The sequence below is a fragment of the Oncorhynchus mykiss genome, chromosome 16 (genome assembly GCF_057628025.1).
Source record: "Oncorhynchus mykiss isolate SJ-2025 chromosome 16, ASM5762802v1, whole genome shotgun sequence".
Taxonomy (NCBI): domain Eukaryota; kingdom Metazoa; phylum Chordata; class Actinopteri; order Salmoniformes; family Salmonidae; genus Oncorhynchus; species Oncorhynchus mykiss.
In genome coordinates, this window is record NC_143037.1 from 41,862,422 (window position 1) to 41,883,574 (window position 21,153).

The 21,153-nt window shown below is 40.3% G+C and overlaps 1 protein-coding gene across 2 annotated transcripts in view; it reads left to right on the forward strand.

Annotated features, from left to right (window-relative positions):
- The window catches only part of stat6 (signal transducer and activator of transcription 6, interleukin-4 induced), a 50,323-nt gene that overhangs the window by 24,999 nt on the left and 4,171 nt on the right, over nucleotides 1-21,153 (forward strand). For both annotated transcript variants that reach the window (XM_090202679.1, XM_090202680.1), the window contains 13 exons: nucleotides 1,562-1,678; nucleotides 2,723-2,899; nucleotides 12,354-12,441; nucleotides 12,666-12,788; nucleotides 13,436-13,528; nucleotides 13,693-13,896; nucleotides 17,320-17,414; nucleotides 17,773-17,906; nucleotides 18,110-18,259; nucleotides 18,460-18,526; nucleotides 18,713-18,781; nucleotides 18,900-18,947; nucleotides 20,531-20,638. In XM_090202679.1, coding sequence (XP_090058805.1) covers nucleotides 1,562-1,678; nucleotides 2,723-2,899; nucleotides 12,354-12,441; nucleotides 12,666-12,788; nucleotides 13,436-13,528; nucleotides 13,693-13,896; nucleotides 17,320-17,414; nucleotides 17,773-17,906; nucleotides 18,110-18,259; nucleotides 18,460-18,526; nucleotides 18,713-18,781; nucleotides 18,900-18,947; nucleotides 20,531-20,638 — 1,473 coding nt within the window. The remainder of the gene's footprint in view (nucleotides 1-1,561; nucleotides 1,679-2,722; nucleotides 2,900-12,353; nucleotides 12,442-12,665; nucleotides 12,789-13,435; nucleotides 13,529-13,692; nucleotides 13,897-17,319; nucleotides 17,415-17,772; nucleotides 17,907-18,109; nucleotides 18,260-18,459; nucleotides 18,527-18,712; nucleotides 18,782-18,899; nucleotides 18,948-20,530; nucleotides 20,639-21,153) is intronic.

Consider the following 21,153-nt stretch of genomic DNA (forward strand, 5'->3'; position numbering starts at 1 on the left):
CAACAGCATTCCTTCATATACATAGAGCTCGACTCACATAGGCTACCTGTAAACAGTCAACCATACCACAAAGATGTTCAGATACCTGAGGAGCCATGTTACCCTGTCCATACGCACGGACAAGCAGACACATGCCCAGCCGCCGAGACACATGTCCCTGCCCCCCCCCCCCCCACCTCCATGCCCACACGTACCCAACTGCATTCATCCATATAAAACAACTTCTCTAGGCAAATGACAAATTAAACAGCTAAAGCCTATGGGTAAACACATATACAAATGAAGACGCTCAAGTTTCAGAGTGTCGTGTTTGAATATTAGAGCCTTTTTATGCAAACTGTCTGCAAAGGTTAATCCTCTGTGAATGATTGGTTTGTCTAATCAGTTAGGACACACATTAACATTTGTATATGTTTGCAGATGCACGATTCGAAGTGTAACATTGCTTTGTGACCAACTGCCATTTCTCCCCCCCTCTCTCCCACCTCCATTCCCCCCCTCTTTCATTCTCCCCCCCCCCCCCCCCCCCCTCTCAGTTCAACTCAAAGGCTTTAATGGCATGGGAAACATATGCTAACATTGTCAAAGCAAAGTAGACAATGAATAGAAGTGAATTTAACAATAAAAATGATGAGTAAACATTACACTCACAGAAGTTCCATAAGAATAAAGACATTTCAAATGTCATATTATGTCTATATCCAATGTTGTAACGATGTGCAAATAATTCAAGTACAAACGGGAAAATGAATAAACATAAATATGGGTTATATTTACAATGGTGTTTCACCATTCACTTTTTTCCCTTTTCTTGTGGCATCAGGTCACAAATATTGCTGCTGTTATGGCACACTGTGGAATTTCAACCAGTAGAATGAGAGTTTATCAAAATTGGGTTTGTTTTTGAATTATTTGAGAATCTGTGTAATCTGAGGGATATATGTGTCTCTAATATGGTCATACATTTGGCAGGAGGTTAGGAAGTGCAGCTCAGTTTTCACCTCATTTTGTGGGTCTTCTCTTGAGAGCCAGGTCTGCCTACGGCGGCCTTTCAATGCTCACTGAGTCTGTACATAGTCAAAGCTCTACTTATGTTTGGGTCAGTTACAGTGGTCAAATATTCTGCCACTGTGTACTCTCTGTTTAGGGCCAAATAGCATTCTAGTTTGCTCAATGTTTTGTTAATTCTTTCCAATGTGTCAAGTAATTATCTTTTTGTTTTCTCATGATTTGGTTGGGTCTAATTGTGTTGCTGTCCTGGGGCTCTGTGGGGTCTGTTTGTGTTTGTGAACAGAGCCCCAGGACCAGCTTGCTTAGGGGACTCTTCTCCAGGTTAATCTCTCTGGCTCTTTGATGGCTTTGTTATGGAATATTTGTGAATTGCTTCCTTTTAGGTGGTTATAGAATTTAACGGCTCTTCTGGATTTTGATAATTAGTGGGTATCGGCCTAATTCTGCTCTGCATGCATTATTTGGTGTCTCTTTCTCTCCCCCTTCCCCGTATCGCTCTCCCTCCCCCTTCTCTCTGATGAATTTAACACTCTATCTCTTCCTCTTCGAGGTGTGAACAACTCCTGGGGGTGAACGGGAAGTTGAGACAGGAAGTGATGCTGGCCGGGGAGCCAATCCCAGAGCTGCAAGAGAGACTGGGACGTTTGCTGCAAACTCTAATCCAGAGGTCGGTTGTGCTACCTATAATAGTGCGCTACTTATGACCAGGGCCAATAAGACTGGTTTAAATACTAGTGCACTCTATAGGGAATGCTGTTAGTTCTATGTTCACTTGCATAGTCCCCTAGTAAATCCCCTGTCCTCTATGCGTTGTATGTTGTATTGTCCTGTTATGTTGGTTAACCCAGAACTAAAATTGTGTACTATTTGGTACCATTTATGTTTACGTGGGCTGTCCATGAGAACGTATATGTCCTGTATGGAGTTTTAAAGACGCAAATCAAATTTATGTGGAAACAGACAGTAAAAGCTTATCTTAGTCCCTCATCCCTCATTGACTGTGCTTTCAACCCACACTGTAGGATTATTAAAACACAGTTTTGTGTTTTCTTGATATGTTTGATTAGTTATCTAGTTCGTTAATGTCGTGGTATTATGTATTAGAAAACTAATTTGCCTTCACTGAAATGTCTTCAGTTTGAAAACCAAACAAAACATTTTTTTGTAGGCCCTTCTGGAACCCACTTGACTTAACGTTTATGACTCCCTTTATGACCTGTCAGCCAGCCAGCCCACTGGACACAGATGTCAGTTCAACATCTAGTTTTGATTTACATTTGATTGAGTTGTCAACTAACGTGAATTCTACGTGCAATCAACAAATATATAAAAGTTGGATAAAAAAACATGTGAAACACTAAATTCCTTTACATTGATGACTTTTTGTAAATTCACTCAGTTTTCCATTTTTATTCAATGTCGTCACATATTTTTTTATTGTTGAAATGACATGAAAACAACGTTGATTCAACCAGTTTGGGCAGTGGGAGGGCCTTTCTAACACCTAGTGTTATGCCTGAGTCATATTGTTGCTGCGTGTCATATCATTTTTGGGTGTTATTTTCCCTTTTTCAGGAAATGCTCAGAATCGACAATGTTTCCCCAGACAAGTACCCCTGTTGCAGCTCTCTGGTGGGGGGACATTATGGCTACCAGTCCACACATCACAGACCCATTGATCATTCTACTAACTCTATTTCTATGGTTGCAGCTCCCTGATGGTGGACAAGCAGCCTCCCCAGGTGATTAAGACCCAGTCTAAGTTCTCCACCACGGTGCGCTACCTGCTGGGGGAGAAGGTGGCACCCGGGAAACCAGTCCTCTTCAAGGCCCAGATCATCACTGAGGCCCAGGCTAGGAACCTCGGACAGCTGGGCAGCTTACCCAGGTCAGTGATGTAGTGGAGTACTTCTCAACATTTCTTGTACCGGAGACAGGCAAGCTACAGTCTTTTTTGTGTTGAGACCAGTATGTTATGGTCCTTCTTCCTGTGACTGCTTCTATCAGCGAACCGAATGTTGAAAAACACTGTGGTGGATGGTTAAGTTTGCATCACTACTGTCTTGCTGAACTACAGTGGGTATCATATATATTCACCCCATGGATTTCTTCACATTTTATTTTGTTACAAAGTGGGATTAAAATGGATTTAATTGTCTTTTTTAAATTGGAGTCATTTAGCAGACACTTATCCAAAGCAACTTACAGGAGCAATTAGGGTTAAGTGCTTTGCTCAAGGGCACATTTTCACCTAGTCAGCTCGGGGATTCGAACCAACAAACTTCCGGTTACTGGCCCAACGCTTTTAACCGTTAGGCTACCTTTTTTGTCCATGATTTACAGAACATAATCAAAGTGGAGGAAAAATAAAACACTTATTTACCTTGATTAAATAAGTATTCACCCCCTAAGTCAATACAGGTTAGAAACACCTTTGGCAACAATTAGAGCTGGGAGACTTGGGTTTGTCTCTAAGAGCTTTGCACATTTGAATTGTGCAATATTTGCTTATGAATCTTTTCAACATTTTTCAAGCTCTGTCAAGGTGTTGGGGTCTTGCCATACATTTTCAAGCAGGTTTAAATCATAACTGTAACTTGACCACTCAGGAACATTCAATGTCTTCTTGGTAAGCAAGTCCAATGTAGAGTTGGCCTTGTGTTATAGTTTATTGTCCTGCTGAAAGGTGAATTCCTCTCCCAGTGTCTGGCTTAAAGCAGATTGAAGCAGGTTTTCCTCTAGTATTGTGCCTGTGCTAAGCTCCATCCCATTTATTTTTATCCTGAAAAACTCCCCAGTCTTTGCCGATGTCAAGCATACCCATACCATGATGCAGCCATCACTCTGCTTGAAAATAAGGAGGTAGTTACTCAGTGATGTGTTATGTTGGATTTGCCCCAAACTTAAGGTTTTACATTTAGGCCAAAAAGTGTATTCCTCTGTTGTGTTTTTTTTGTTGTTGCACAGATGTATTTACTCACTTGCCAAAGTATTTTTATTTAAATGGAAAATATGGCATTGTTTTCTCTTTGTTTATGTGAAATGATAGGAGGAATGTTGTGAAGACTTCTTGTTTGTTTGTCATCTGCTTTTGCATTGTGTTGACATGCATGGATTGATATTTTACAAATTAATTTGATATAATTTATTATTAATATTATTTTAGTGGCTTGTTGCAGTATGTATGTTTCGGAATATTTGTATACTGTATATTTGTATTCTTCTTTTCTGAGGGACCTTATGTATGTTGTATGTATGGGGACAGTGAAAGAGTTAGTCATTCAAAATTAATGTCAACACCTATTATTTCACACAGAGTTAGTCTATGCAACTTCTGTGATTTGTTAAGCCACATTTTACTCCTGTGTGCATTATAGGCTTGCATAAAGAAAGGGGGTGAATACTTATGCAACGACTATATTTTTGTTATTTAATTTGTAAGAAAAAAAATTGAATTCACTTTTTACTTTGACATTATGGAGTATTTAGTGTAGATCAATGACAAAAATAAACAAAATTAATATATTTCCATCCACTTTGTAACACAACAAAATGTGAAAAAAAAATCATAGGGGGATGAATACTTATAAAACCCACTATATGAGACATGAAGCATTATTGTCCTGGACCCAGGAATGCCATGACATGGTTTGTGATCAGAAGGTAGAGAACAGCTATAGAGTTGAATTGGTCTGTTAAAGCTCCTGCCAAATGTTGTTTTGTAGTATACATCATTTTTCACCAGTGGGAGATTTTGGATTGAGGAAGTTAAATGAACTTCCTGAAACTAATTTAATATTGCCTATTTCTTTGTTCACATATTTGTCTACTAGCATTTGGCTTCCTCTATTACTTGTTTACACTTAGCCCACTCAGTCAATTAGACAGAATGCATACAAACTAAAATAGATTGTAAACCCATGACAAGATAGCCAAAAAGAGTCTAATCTCAATCTGATTAGAGAGTTAACGTTACTTATAATAAGGGTTACGTGGAGAAAATCTGACACCTCTGGATTGAAAATGGATGGCCCTCCCTTCAGCAAAATATATATTTTACTTAAACCCCCCCGGAACGCTTAAAAGAAAAACAAGTGACCGTCCCCTATACCCAAAATAATAATTAAGTGTGGATAGCAGAGAACATGTCTACCATTTACTCTCACTTCTTGGACAGACCAGAGCCTTAGATATGTCGTTTTAGAAACTGTTCTAAATAGCATAATCAATTGATAGTGACAGAATTAGTTTACTTCCCAAGCAAAGTCAATTTCTTGTCTCCTTAGCTATAAAAGGTTGTAGATCAGCCTCTGAATGTCAAAGAAACTAAACAATGATATCCCCATATACCACGGAGTCACATCTTTCCTTGGTTCTAGCATAACGCATCATGGACCAAAGGGCTGTTGTAGATCACTTTATTCAATCGGATCCATTTAGTTTTCTTCAAAATCTTAAGCTAACAATGGGTAGGCCTGTGCTATTAGCCAGTTTCTTTAATAAAAGGTAGGCTTATGGCATACCTTCTCATACCCCCTCAATTCAAGTCCTGGTTTTAATTTGACAGCCCTTCACTGACACGGAGCTAGACTATTTAAAGAGTGCATGGTGGGTGGAGAAATTGTCAGACAAATCTACTCTCTGTTAATCATATATGTAGTGAATGTATAGTCACTTTAACTATACATTCATGTACATATTACCTCAATTAGCCCGATTAACCAGTACCACCGCACATTGGCTACCTGGACTATCTGCATTGTGTCCCGCCACCCACCACCCGCAAACCCCTCTTTCCCACTACTGCTACTCTCTGTCATCATATATGCATAGTCACTTTAACCATATCTACATGTACATACTACCTCAATCAGCCCGACTAACCGGTGCCTGTATATAGCCTCGCTACTGTTTTAGCCTCGCTCCTGTATATACAGAGGGGCAAAAAAGTATTTAGTCAGCCACCAATTGTGCAAGTTCTCCCACTTAAAAAGATGAGAAAGGCCTGTAATTTTCATCATAGGTACACTTCAACTACAGTGCCTTGCGAAAGTATTCGGCCCCCTTGAACTTTGCGACCTTTTGCCACATTTCAGGCTTCAAACATAAAGATATAAAACTGTATTTTTTTGTGAAGAATCAACAACAAGTGGGACACAATCATGAAGTGGAACGACATTTATTGGATATTTAAAACTTTTTTAACAAATCAAAAACTGAAAAATTGGGCGTGCAAAATTATTCAGCCCCCTTAAGTTAATACTTTGTAGCGCCACCTTTTGCTGCGATTACAGCTGTAAGTCGCTTGGGGTATGTCTCTATCAGTTTTGCACATCGAGAGACTGAAATATTTTCCCATTCCTCCTTGCAAAACAGCTCGAGCTCAGTGAGGTTGGATGGAGAGCATTTGTGAACAGCAGTTTTCAGTTCTTTCCACAGATTCTCGATTGGATTCAGGTCTGGACTTTGACTTGGCCATTCTAACACCTGGATATGTTTATTTTTTTATTTTTGAACCATTCCATTGTAGATTTTGCTTTATGTTTTGGATCATTGTCTTGTTGGAAGACAAATCTCCGTCCCAGTCTCAGGTCTTTTCCAGAATGGTCCTGTATTTGGCTCCATCCATCTTTCCATCAATTTTAACCATCTTCCCTGTCCCTGCTGAAGAAAAGCAGGCCCAAACCATGATGCTGCCACCACCATGTTTGACAGTGGGGATGGTGTGTTCAGCTGTGTTGCTTTTACGCCAAACATAACGTTTTGCATTGTTGCCAAAAAGTTCCATTTTGGTTTCATCTGACCAGAGCACCTTCTTCCACATGTTTGGTGTGTCTCCCAGGTGGCTTGTGGCAAACTTTAAACAACACTTTTTATGGATATCTTTAAGAAATGGCTTTCTTCTTGCCACTCTTCCATAAAGGCCAGATTTGTGCAATATACGACTGATTGTTGTCCTATGGACAGAATCCCCAACCTCAGCTGTAGATCTCTGCAGTTCATCCAGAGTGATCATGGGCCTCTTGGCTGCATCTCTGATCAGTCTTCTCCTTGTATGAGCTGAAAGTTTAGAGGGACGGCCAGGTCTTGGTAGATTTGCAGTGGTCTGATACTCCTTCCATTTCAATATTATCGCTTGCACAGTGCTCCTTGGGATGTTTAAAGCTTGGGAAATATTTTTGTATCCAAATCCGGCTTTAAACTTCTTCACAACAGTATCTCGGACCTGCCTGGTGTGTTCCTTGTTCTTCATGATGTTCTCTGCGCTTTTAACGGACCTCTGAGACTATCACAGTGCAGATGCATTTATACGGATACTTGATTACACACAGGTGGATTATATTTATCATCATTAGTCATTTAGGTCAACATTGGATCATTCAGAGATCCTCACTGAACTTCTGGAGAGAGTTTGCTGCACTGAAAGTAAAGGGGCTGAATAATTTTGCACGCCCAATTTTTCAGTTTTTGATTTGTTAAAAAAGTTTGAAATATCCAATAAATGTCGTTCCACTTCATGATTGTGTCCCACTTGTTGTTGATTCTTCACAAAAAAATACAGTTTTATATCTTTATGTTTGAAGCCTGAAATGTGGCAAAAGGTCGCAAAGTTCAAGGGGGCCGAATATTTTTGCAAGGCACTGTATGACAGACAAAATTAGAAAAAAATCCAGAAAATCACATTGTAGGATTTTTAATGAATTTATTTGCAAATTATGGTGGAAAATAAGTATTTGGTCACCTACAAACAAGCAAGATTTCTGGCTCTCACAGACCTGTAACTTCTTCTTTAAGAGGCTCCTCTGTCCTCCACTCGTTAGCTGTATTAATGGCACCTGTTTGAACTTGTTATCAGTATAAAAGACACCTGTCCACAACCTCAAACAGTCACACTCCATCTATCTATTGTTCACCTCATACTAAAAATTGCACCAAAAACTGGTTAGGGCCTGTAAGTAAGCATTTCACTGTTGTATTCGGCACACATGACAAATAAACTTTGATTTGATATAGCAGCCTAAATAATCTAATCTTCCAAACAGGTAGACCTACCTCTTATTTCTTCATGTCAAATAAATAGGGTCAACACAAAGCCCTCTTGTTGTAAGTAAAGTCTAATTAAAATGAAGATGGCTGAAATGAATTATGCCTACTTGAATTTGCCTACTTTCAACACCATGGGCTGTCCATTTCCGATTGATTGTGCCCCGGCTGCTGCTTCAATTTTCAGCACAAAAATGTAAGTAACTTGAATCTGGCTTATTGTGAGGTCAATAACTCTGATAAATACATCATGGGCAAGAAACATATTGTGTTTATTAAAATCAATTATAATAGTAGCAAGCTATCAAAGTTGACCTCCGGTCCTCCTCATCTTCGCGCTCTCCTTCTCAAACTGAACAGAACATAGACTAGTCTGTGTTCTGGACTAGGCCTCATCAAAAATACATTTCATAAGAATTCTTTGACTCTCCTCTTGAACTGCTTACTGTACACAGCACAGCATTGGTAAGGCAGCACAAAATACGTTTTCATCAGCAAGAGCAGAGCAGGCCGGGGCTGGGCCGGAATATCCATTGCAGTGTGTAACGCAGCCTAGTTTTATTTACACCATCCCATCAGACTCGGGAAGGAAGAACATTTTCTTAGAAATATAACTTTGCATGCACTTTGTAGCCTACAGTGTATAGGCTATGGATCATTTGTTTGAGCATACTGAATAGCCTATAGGCACATTTGATATTGCACGCCCAGCAGAGAATCAGAGATGAGGGGCGGCATCGGGCACACATTGATATGCAGTACACTCAGAAAGTATTCAGACCCCTTCCCCTTTTCCACATTTTATTACGTTACAACCTAATTCTAAAATTGATTAAATAAAAATGTTCCTCATCAATCTACACACAATACTCTGATAAGTACATAATGGGCAAGAAACAAATTGCTTTTACACACAATATCCCATAACGACAAAGCGAAAACAGGTTTTTTTATTTTTTAGCAAATGTATTATAAATGAAAACAGAAATACCTTATTTACATAAGTATTCAGACCCTTTGCTATGAGACTCGAAATTGAGCTCAGGTGTATCCTGTTTCCATTGATCATCCTTGTTTCTACAACTTGATTGGAGTCCATCTGTGGTCAATTTAATTGATTGGACGTGATTTGGAAAGGGGCACACCTGTCTATATAACGTCCCACAGTTGACAGTGCATGTCAGACCAAGAACCAAGCCATGAGGTCGAAGGAATTGTCCATGGATTGTGTCGATGCACAGATCTGGGGAAGGGTACCAAAACATTTCTGCAGCATTTAAGGTCCCCAAGACCACAGTGGCCTCTATCATTCTCAAATGGAAGAAGTTTGCAACCACAAACTCTTCTTAGAGCTGGCCACCCGGCGCAATCGGGGGAGAAGGGCCTTAGCCAGGGAGGTGACCAAGAACCCGATGGTCACTCTGACAGAGTTCCTCTGTGAAGATGGGGGACCCTTTCAGAAGGACAACCATCTCTGCACACTCCACCAATCAGGCCTTTATGGTAGAGTGGACAGACGGAAGCCATTCCTCATTAAAAGGCACATGACAGCCCGCTTGGAGTTTGCCAAAAGGCACCTAAAGACTCTGACTATGAGAAACAAGATTCTCTGGTTTGATGAAACCAAGATTGAACTATTTGGCCTGAATGCCAAGTGTCAAGTCTGCATGAAACCTGGCACAATCCCTACGGTGAAGCATGGTGGTGGCAGCATCATGCTGCAGGGATGTGTTCCAGCGGCAGGGACTGGGAGACTAGTCAGGATCGAGGGAAAAGTGAACAGAGCAAAGTATTGAGAGATCCTTGATGAAAACATTGCTCCAGAGCGCTCAGGGTCTCAGACTGGGGCGAAAGTTCACCTTCCAACAGGACAATGACGCTAAGCACAAAGCCAAGACAACATAGGAGTGGCTCCAGGACAAATCTCTGAATGTCCTTGAGTGGCCCAGACAGAGCCTGGACTTGAACATCTCTGGAGAGACCTGGAAATAGCTATACAGCGACGCTCCCCATCCAACCTGACAGAACTTGAGAGCATCTACAGAGAAGAATTGGATAAACTCCCCAAATACAGGTGTGCCAAGCTTGAAGCGTCATACCCAAGAAGTCTTGAGGCTGAGTTTGCCAAGCACATTTTTTGTCCATTAAAATAACATCAAATTGATCAGAAATACAGTGTAGACATTGTTAATGTTGTAAATGACTATTGTAGCAGGAAACTGATTATTATTTTATGGATTGTCTACATAGGAGTACAGAGGCCCATTATCAGCAACCATCACCCCTGTGTTCCAATGGCACGTTGTGTTAGCTAATCCAAGTTTATCATTTGAAAAGGATAATTGATCATTAAAAAAAAACTTTTGCAATTATGTTAGCACAGCTGAAAACTGTTGCCCTGATTAAAGAAGCAATAAAACTGGCCTTGTTTAGACTAGTTGAATATCTGGAGCATCAGCATTTGTGGGTTCGATTACAGGCTCAAAATGGCCAGAAACAAAGAACTTTCTTCTGAAACCCGTCAGTCTATTCTTGTTCTGAGAAATGTAGGCTATTCCATGCGAGAAAATGCCAAGAAACTGAAGATCTCATACAATGTTGCTTTAATATATCCACATATTTTTACCTCCTCATGATGCCATCTATTTTGTGAAGTGCACCAGTCCCTCCTGCAGAAAAGCACCCCACAACATGATGCTGCCACCGCCGTGCTTCACGGTTGGGATGTTGTTCTTCGGCTTGCAAGCCTCCCTCTTTTTCCTCCAAACAAAACAATGGTTATTATGGCCAAACAATTCTATTTTGTTTCAGCAGACCAGAGGACATTTCTCCAAAAAGTATGATCTTTGTCCCCATGTGCAGTTCCAAACCATAGTCTGGCTTTTTTATGGCGGTTTTGGAGCAGTGGCTTCTTCCATGCTGAGCGGCCTTTCAGGTTATGTCGATATAGGACTCGTTTTACTATGGATATAGATACTTTTGTACCCGTTTCCTCCAGCATCTTCGCAAGGTCCTTTGCTGTTGTTCTGGGATTGATTTGCACTTTTCGCACCAAAGTACGTTCATCTCTAGGAGACAGAGCGCGTCTCCTTCCTCAGCGGTTTATACTTGCATGCTATTGTTTGTACAGATGAACGTGGTACCTTCAGGCATTTGGAAATTTCTCCCAAGGATGAACCAGACTTGTGGAGGTCTACAATTATTTTCTGAGATCTTGGCTGATTTCTTTAGATTTTCCCATGATGTCAGACAAAGAGGCACTGAGTTTGAAGGTAGACCTTGAAATACATCCACAGGTACACCTCCAATTGACTCAAATTATGTCAATTAGCCTATCAGAAGCTTCTACAGCCATGACATAATTTTCTGGAATTTTCCAAGCAGTTTAAAGGCACAGTCTACATAGTGTATGTAAACTTCTGACCCACTGGAATTGTGATGCAGCAAACTATAAGTGAAATAATCTGTATGTGAACAATTGCTGGAAAAATGACTTGTGTCATGCACAAAGTAGATGTCCTAACCGACTTGCCGTAACTATAGTTTGTTAAAACCTCTTGATACTAGCCATCCCGGATCCGGGATCGTGAATACAGCCTCAAGCTCATTACCATAACGCAACGTTAACTATTCATGAAAATCGCAAATTAAATGAAATAAATATGCTAGCTCTCAAGCTTAGCCTTTTGTTAACAACACTGTCATCTCAGATTTTCAAAATATGCTTTTCAACCATAGCAAAACAAGCATTTGTGTAACAGTATTGATAGCTAGCGTAGCATTTAGCGTAGCATTCAGCAGGCAACATTTTCACAAAAACAAGAAAAGCATTCAAATAAAATAATTTACCTTTGAAGAACTTCGGATGTTTTCAAGGCTCTAACGTAACAAAATGTGGAAAAAGTAAAGGGGTCTGAATACTTTCCGAATGCACTGTATAGCCTAATAAGCCACTAATTCCAAAACACTGAAAAATATTGAACTTTCATCAATTACAAATTTACATGTCCCTCCCCTGAACTAATTAAAATGTATACTAAACCCTTACCTTGACTGAAATGTGAAAAGCATGACCCTTCCCCATTTTTCTCCAGGTACCACTCTGTACATTTCAATCCATCCCTTAACACATTTCTGTGAGCAACAACCTTGGTGGCTGTCAATAGTTGTGCAGAGCGCATAGTAGGCCAATTAGTCATAATCTACAATAGACACTGATATCACCTCACCATATTTCTGTAGGCCTTTAAGAAGTTATATTCAAGTCTAAATAAGTGTTTTTGCTCTGTTTATTCCAGTGAGAATGTTGGAGAGTTGATCAATAACACAGCCATTTTGGAACACAACACTTCCGGCAAGAGTACATGTGCCACCTTCAGGAATATGGTATGTACTGCAGCCTTGCTTTTACCATGCAACTTCAAACTTCTTGTGTAGCTTCCTGTAATGTCATATTTGCTTGATTTTTTAGTCAACCAGATTTGAAGTTTTTTTTTTTATTCTGTATGTCTTAAGGATATGTAAGAGAAAGTGAAATTCTTATAAATATGTCAAAATTAAAAATTAGTTTGTCTTCATAAAGTGATATCTTATTCTGTCATTTCCTCCAGTCTATAAAGAAGATCAAGCGAGCAGACAGAAAGGGGTCAGAGTCTGTTACAGAGGAGAAGTTTGCTCTCTTCTTCACCACAGAGATCAGCATCACTGGCTGTGACATTCCCTACAGAATACAGGTCAGGTGTCCTTCTCCCCTCCTTTTCTGCTCTAAACCCTTTCTCCCTTTGACCTCTGTAATGTTGATATTCTATTCAATTCAAGATTCAATAACACTTGTATAGCCAGATCAAACATAGAGGTGTCGAAGCTCGAATGACACCAATGTGTGGTATGGTAGCAAAGTATTGGTCTCTTTCTACACTCTTTTTCTGGTCTCGCCCTTTGGCCTGTGTAATGTCAATTGAGGTTTGACATGTACGATTAGACATCATTGTTGGGTGACTTGGCAATACATCTTTTATCTCTTAACGTCTTGGAAATAGCAGTATTATAGCACAGCAGGCCTAAGACATGCAGACAGATTGTGCCACATCTCTAAATTCTCTTAGGGTGACTTGTGTTATTAACCTGGTCCCAGATCAGTTTATGCTCATGCCAACTCCATTGCTGTCATTGGCATGACAATTCCATAAGCAGTTGACAAGAGAGCAGAAATAGACTGGCACCCAGGCTGAAATGTTATTAATTTGAACTGCAAAATATACAGTATCTCATGACACACTGTACAAACATAGTTTAGATCCTCAATGGAAAGGATTTGTCTTGATGATCAGTTATTAGTATGGCTGTACTGACATGGTGTTGCTCTCCTGTGTGCTTGTAGATGATCTCTGTGCCGGTGGTGGTGATCGTTCACGGTAGTCAGGATAACAATGCCCTAGCAACCATCATCTGGGACTGTGCCTTTTCTGAACCAGTGAGTGCCTGCTGCCTTTGGCCATCTCTCGCTCTCATTCTCTTGCTCTCTCAACTCTCGCTCTCTCAACTCTCTTCCCTCTCATATCACACCCACTATCAACACAGACTTAACAGTATGTCTGCTCACTTCACTCACAACATCAACCTTTGACCTCTAATCAGGAAAGGATTCCGTTTTTGGTTCCGGAACGCGTTCCCTGGAAGCAGATGTGCAGGACCCTCAACAGTAAGTTCATGTCGGAGGTCGGGACGCAGCGTTGCCTAGACAACTACAACCAACATTTCCTGGCCCAAAAGATCTTCGACAAGCCAGACATCGCTGGAGACTACAGCAACATGCTGGTATCCTGGGCACAGTTCAACAAGGTACACACACGAACACACACACACACACACACACACACACACACACACACACACTCACACACACACACATGAACACACACATGAACACACACACACACCAGTCTTTACCCACTGGGTACAAACTGGTTGAATCAATGTTGTTTCAATGTATTTTGTCAGCGTATTGTGATGTGGAATCTACATGGACAAAACATTGGATTTAAATACATATATATTATACATAAACAGTTGTTTTGATGGTGAAATTTCAACCACATTTTATGTCATCATGGTAACCAATTTTCAACATAGACAAACTTTGTATAAAATATGTTGAATTTGTAACTTTGAAACAACATCAGATATTCAATCTTATATCCACTATCAGAAAAAAAAACAATAGACTGGGTGGCACCTCCTACTGGAGAGTTGGATCTATCTACAGCGATCCATTTGGTCTCCCATCCAGTGTTTTAACCAAGCCCAGCTTTGATTTTTGTCACTGACTATTAGCAACGTGCTTTAGTGAGAATGACTCATGAGCGATATCTTAATAACTAAATAGATTCACTGTTGCTATTGAAGTAATTCCAAAGGGTAGATTTAACAGAGCAAATTAAATGTAACCATACTTTATAAGTCATATATCATCAATGAGACTATTTCGGCCTATATAGCATTTGAAACAGCTAGTGTTTCAATTCAACCCAGGGTTCAACTAAAAATAGACAATATATATAGTTAATAATTAATATTTTGGATTCACATCTCAACCAAACATCTAACTTAGAATAGGACTAAATCAAACTTTATTTAAAAGTGTATTTAAAGTTTGATTTGATTTAGTCCTATTTAACTTTGATTTTTGGTTAGGATGGAGACCTGATTCCAACATATAAATTACTAATTTGTAGACAAACTGGATCTTGAATTGTGTTTTGGTTGTCAATGCAACCAAATATCAACTTTTGAACGAGATGTATCTTCTGCTAGGCTAGTTCTATCTGGGCCACTGACTTGGTTTTGGGCCACTGACTCTGGTTTTAATTCCAGTTAGTCTACAAATTAATAATTCATATGTTGGATTCATGACCAAAAACCAAAGGGAAAGAATAGGATTAAGCCAGTGGTTCAGATTAAACTATCCAAGCCTTAGATACAGTACATATCCTTTAAATGTTTATATTTGGTTGCGTTGTCAACCAAACACAATTCAATATGACTTTCCTAATACAGTAAATAGCCTAACGTTAAGGCTGTCATACAAACGAATGTAACAGTATTTATTCAACCTTAAAATGAGTAACACATCCATGGCCACATTTTGAGGTTTCTGTTAATAAATGTCTTCTTATGTAATCATAGCAAGCGTGCATGTTCAAGATAGCACGCAAAGGTTGCAGGTCTATAGCGATCTTCACAATTGCTATCATAATCTGTACAGAATCTTGAACAACATTGATCATGTACTTCTAATGTAATCTCAACTACAATCCAGGGCCCGGTTTCCCAATAGCAATGGAATTTAGGGTCATGAGTATTTTAAGGATGCTTCTTTCCTGCAACGGCCGAAGATGTACCATACATTTCCCAAAACACCATGCAGAGAAAACGCTCACTAAATGCGTCGTTGAGGCATGTTTCGATACTGATAGGATCAAAAGAAAAGGCAGTGCTCTCCTTCGATCGGCTTTCTCCATTCAAATCTTACCTTAACATTAGAGTTATTCCACAATACTGACGACAGATCAGGTCCTAGAGAGATATTATCACATATGGCAGCAAATATTGGGGCGTCTTATTCTAATGCTTCCCCTAAAATAATGCACTCAATCAAGATTTGGCACATCATCGAGCACATTAGGCTACCCACATCATGAAATATATTGAGGCAAAAATGACAGACTACCCAAATAGCTAAATAAAATTCAATTGAATGAACATGAAATTGATTTTAATATCTTTGAAATGTAAACACCTATCTGGCCTACTGTACACTGAGTGTACAAATTATTAAGTACAACTGCTCTTTCCATGACATCGACTGACCAGGTGGAAGCTATGATCCCTTATTGATGTCACTTGTTAAATCCACTTTAATCAGTGTAGATGAAGGGGAGGAGACAGGTTAAAGAATGGTTTTTTAAGCCTTGAGACAATTGAGACATGGATTGTGTATGAGTGCCATTCAGAGGGTGAATGGGCAAGACAAAATATTTAAGTGCCTTTGAACGGGGTATGGTAGTAGGTGCCAGGCGCAACAGTTTCCCGTGTATATCAAGAATGGTCCACCACCCAAAGGACATCCAGCCAACTTGACACAACTGTAGGAAGCACTGGAGTCAGTTATCTGTTAATGCAATCATCTCAGTTTTCATTTGAATCCTTTGCTTGTTTGTAACAATTGCACAGACATTGGCAACTTTGTATTTGTAGTCAACTTTGTGGTGAAGTTATCAGCGGTCACGGAGAGACAGATAAACATATTGAATGTATGTTTAGAAGCGATCGTCTATGAGTAAAAAGATGCATCTGCCGACGAACATAGTTGTTCTATGTGGTCTGAGGCCGTCGCCAAAGTGCATTTTCAAGTGCAACTTTAGTAACGATGGTTTTTGGAAACAGCTCAGAGATTTAACAATGCTCCTACGAAGGTTCTAACGGTGAACTTAGCCTTAAGATGCTTTTGGGAAACCAGGCCCTGGTCATTTGGTTGTGCTATTAGATGAAGCACAGTGATAAGACATTAAGTTTTATAAATACAACATATCTGTAGTATCCCCATTTGAACTTTGTTCTGATTTTAAATGGTTGAAAGTGCAGTAATAACACATTTAGACGTGAAGTTTAAACCAAAAGTCAGGCATAGTTTTTCCATTGGAACGTTGTTGTCACGTGTGCTCCCTCTCTGGCCTCAAGGTCACCAGGCAGCTTGTTATGGCGCGCACCTGCGTGTCATCAGACTCACCTAGACTCCATCACTTCCCTATATATGTCACTCCCTTTGGTTCCTTCCCCAGGCATCATTGTTTCTGTTCCTGTGTCAGTTCTGTGCGTTGTTCGTGTTTCTTATTTTTGTATTATGTTGTGTTTATTTATTAAAACACTCACTCTCTGAACTTGCTTCCCGACTCTCAGCGCACATCGTTACAATTGTGCTTTTAGATGGGTTGAAGCATAGGGATAACACATTGGGAATTCAACAAACTCCTGGCTGAGTGGGTGAATAAAGGTTGAAATCTCATTGATCAACATCTCAACCAAATATTACCCGCATTTCTACGTTGAAATTACGTGGTGTGCCCAGTGGGTCGGCACAAGGTCCTGTGCACCTACCACCTCTAGGATAACTCCATGTGCCACATGATTGCTAGTAATATTGTGGACAGAACAGAGTGAAATGTAACAAGCAGAGGGATTAAACAGTGTAATTTCGTTGGTCAGGAGGTGCTCCCTGGACGACCTTTCACCTTCTGGCAGTGGTTTGATGGTGTGATAGAGCTTACCAAGAAGCACCTGAAGAGCTACTGGAGTGATGGGTGAGTCATGTCTGCCAGTCAGAGACAGAGCTAGGCTTGTTCATTAAGCACCAAACGGAAGAAAACAGACTGAAACAGGAAAGGACTACCTGAACTTATCCAATAAGAAACGCTTGTTTTAATTTGTCTTTGAAAATGTTTTTGCTACAGTGTGTCCTAATAAATAAGACTGTCTAGCAGTGAGAGACACAGAGAAGACCTGGTTTCAAATAGTGTTTTGAGTGTCAGATGGACAGGGTTTTCACCTTTGGGACTATTCCATTGGTTCAATCGAGCACAGTTAAAGTATTTGAAAGAAAATGAATATGACTCACACACACATAGATAACTGTGTGTCCTGGTGTTTTCCTTCCTCTAGGTTGATATTTGGTTTCATCGGTAAGCAGCACCTCCACCTGATTCTGAAGGACCGGCCCAACGGGACCTTCTTACTGCGCTTCAGCGACTCTGAGATAGGAGGCATCACCATTGCATACGTGGCTCCATCAGAGAGTAAGGGTTTAGTCTGTCCGTCTGTCTGTCCACTGTACGACTTGGTTTACAGTCTCTATTGGAGTTTCTCATGCTCTGTTTTTCCATTCTGACTGCTTACCTCTGGAATAGAACACTGGAATCCAGACATTCTGAGATACATTCCTATTAAACTGGCCTTTCTTTCTTTCTCTCTCCTTTCCAACCTCCATCCCTCTTTCCAGACGGGGGCCAGAAGATCCAGAATATTCAACCGTCCACCAAGAGAGACTTGGAGATCCGTTCCCTTGGTGACCGTATTCAAGACATCGACTTCATCACACACGTTTATCCAGATCTGCCGAAGAATGACGTGTTCAGAAAATACTACACAGGCAAGTCCTATTTATGAGGGGGGTGGGGGGGGGGGGGCAGATAGACAGACAGCGAGAACGAGAGAGACAGAGACACACAGAGAGCGATAGAATATTATTTGTGAGAAGAAGCTTTGAATTAGATTAATATTATGACAACGATATTGTTTATATCAGTTTTAATGTGAATTCCAATCTTCTTCCCTGCCTCATTTGACCAGATAACCCGTTACCTCGGGATACCACCTCGGGATACCTCGTAGTCTCCATCCAGACCAAAGTAGGAGTGTAAGTTACACAGAAGCTATGTAACTAGCCAAGGTTCTGTCCCAAATGGAACCCTATCCCCTATATAGTGCATTATTTTGACCAGGGAATGTGGTGGCATTTGGGACACACCGTTAGCTAACATGATGTTGTTGAACGCAAACTATGTGTTGTGACTTATTGGTGTGTGTGTGTGTGTGTTTGCAGGGAAGCCCACTGTGACTCTCCTCAGCGCAGTGAGACCCCACAGGACAACAATTCCTCTTTCTATTCCATGTGAGTCTGAATCACTCACTCACATGTGCGCGCGCGCACACACACACACACACACACACACACACACACACACACACACACAAACAGACTTCACAAGGTCTTCATCATTCTCTCTTAGGGACCAGGGGAATGGAGCCAGTGCATCACCATTCTACTCTCTCTCTCCGTAAGTACCTTGTTAGTCAATGTGATAAACTCTACCGTGCCGGGAAGACACATTTACTAGACACTCTTGTCCAGAGCGACTTACAGTTAGTGCATTCATCTTAAGGTAGCTACAGTGCCGTGAAAAACTATTTGCACCCTTTCTGATTTTCTCTATTGTTGCATATTTTTGATACTGAATGTTATCGGATCTTCAATCAACACCTAATATTAGATAAAGGGAATCTGAGTTTACAAATAGCAAAAAAAAGTCTACTTGTTTTATTTATTTATTTATTTAGCAAAGTTATGAAACACACAATTCCCCTGTGTGAAAAAAAGTAAATGCCCCTTTACACTCAATAACTGATTGTGCCACCTTCAGCTGCAATGACTGCAACCAAATACTTCCTGTAGTTGTTGATCAGTCGCTGTGGAGGAATTGTGGCCCACTCTTGCATGCAGAACTGCTTTAACTCAGTGACATTTGTGGGTTTTCAAGCGAGAACTGCTCATTTCATGTTCTGACAGAACATTTCAATTGGGATTAGGTTTGGACTTTGAGTAGGCCATTCCAAAACTTCAAATGTGCTGCTTTTTAGTCATTTTCATGTAGACTTGATTATGTGTTTTGGATCATTGTCTTGCTGCATGACCCAGCTGCGCTTCAGCTCACAGATGGGTGACATTCTCCTGTAGAATTCTTTAAAAAAGAGCAGAATTCATGGTTCCTTCTATTAAGGCAAGTCATCCAGGTCCTGAGGCAGCAAAGCATCACCATCACCATCATACTACCACCACCATGCTTGACTGTTGGTTAAATGTTCTTACTGTGGAATGCAGTGTTTGGTTTTCGGCAGACATAATGGGACCCATGTCGTCCAAAAGGTTGACAGAAGTTTGCCAAATATCACCTGAAAGCAATTGGATGATCATCAAGACTCGTGGAAGAATGTTCTATGGACAGAGGATTCAAAAGTTTCGACGACATGGGTCCCATTATGCCTGGCAAAAACCAAACACTGCATTCCACAGTAAGAACCTCATACCATGGTTTGTGGATGCTTTGCTGCCTCAGGACCTGGACAACTTGCCTAGTCAAAGTCCAGACCTAATCCCAAATTAGATGTTGTGGCAGGACTTGAAACAAGCAGTTCATGCTTGAAAACCCACAAATGTTGCTTAGTCACAGCAGTTCTCCATTTCCTCTAACAGCAACATGAGAGACTGATCAAGAACTACAGGAAGTCTTTGGATGGCACAACCAGCTACTGAGGGGCAATTACTTTTTCACACATGGGCATTGGGTGTTGCATACGTTTGTTTATGCGATAAATGAAATAATGATGTAATTGTTGTGTTATTTGTTCACTCAGGTTCCCTTTATCTAATATTAGGTTTTGATTGAAGAAGCTACTGTGTGTTGACCAGTGACAGGACTCTAGCCTGAGTGCCAGTCTGTTTGCTGCTATCATGCGAACTCGTTGTCACTGGAGTTGGCAAGATCAAAAACAGGCTAACTTGACTCTCATCTGGTTAAATAACAGTTACATAATTGAATATAGCTACAAATAAAAATCTAAGTCTTTTGTATGTTCTCATCAGGAACAACCAGTTCCAAACCCCCTTCCAGCTGGCCCCAGTACCCCTACAGGGGGGGATGTATCCTGACCCCCTCTCCAATCCCAATGGACTCTTTCCTGGCTCGGACATGTGAGTGACACCACACTCGAAGAGGGGATATAGAGTGCTTTCAAAAACGATTCACACCCGTTGACTTTTTCCACATTCTGTTGTGTTACATCCTGAATTTAAAATTAATTAAATTGAGATGTGTCACTGATCTACTACACACAATATCCCATAATGTCAAAGTGGAATTATGTTTTTAGAAATTAATAAAAAATGAAAAGCCGAAATGTCTTGAGTCAATAAGTATTCAACACTTTTGTTATGGCAAGTCTAAATAGGTTCAGGAGTAAAATGTGCTTAACAAGTCACATAATAACTTGCATGGACTCACTCTGTGTGCAATAATAGTGTTGAACATGATTTTTAAATCACTACCCCATCTCTGTACCCCACACATACAATTATCTGTAAGGTCACTCAGTCGAGCAGTGAATTTCAAGCACAGATTCAACCACAAGGACCAGGGAGGTTTTTCAATGGTTTGCAAAGAAGGGCTCCTATTGGTAGATGGGGGGAAAAAAACAGACATTGAATAT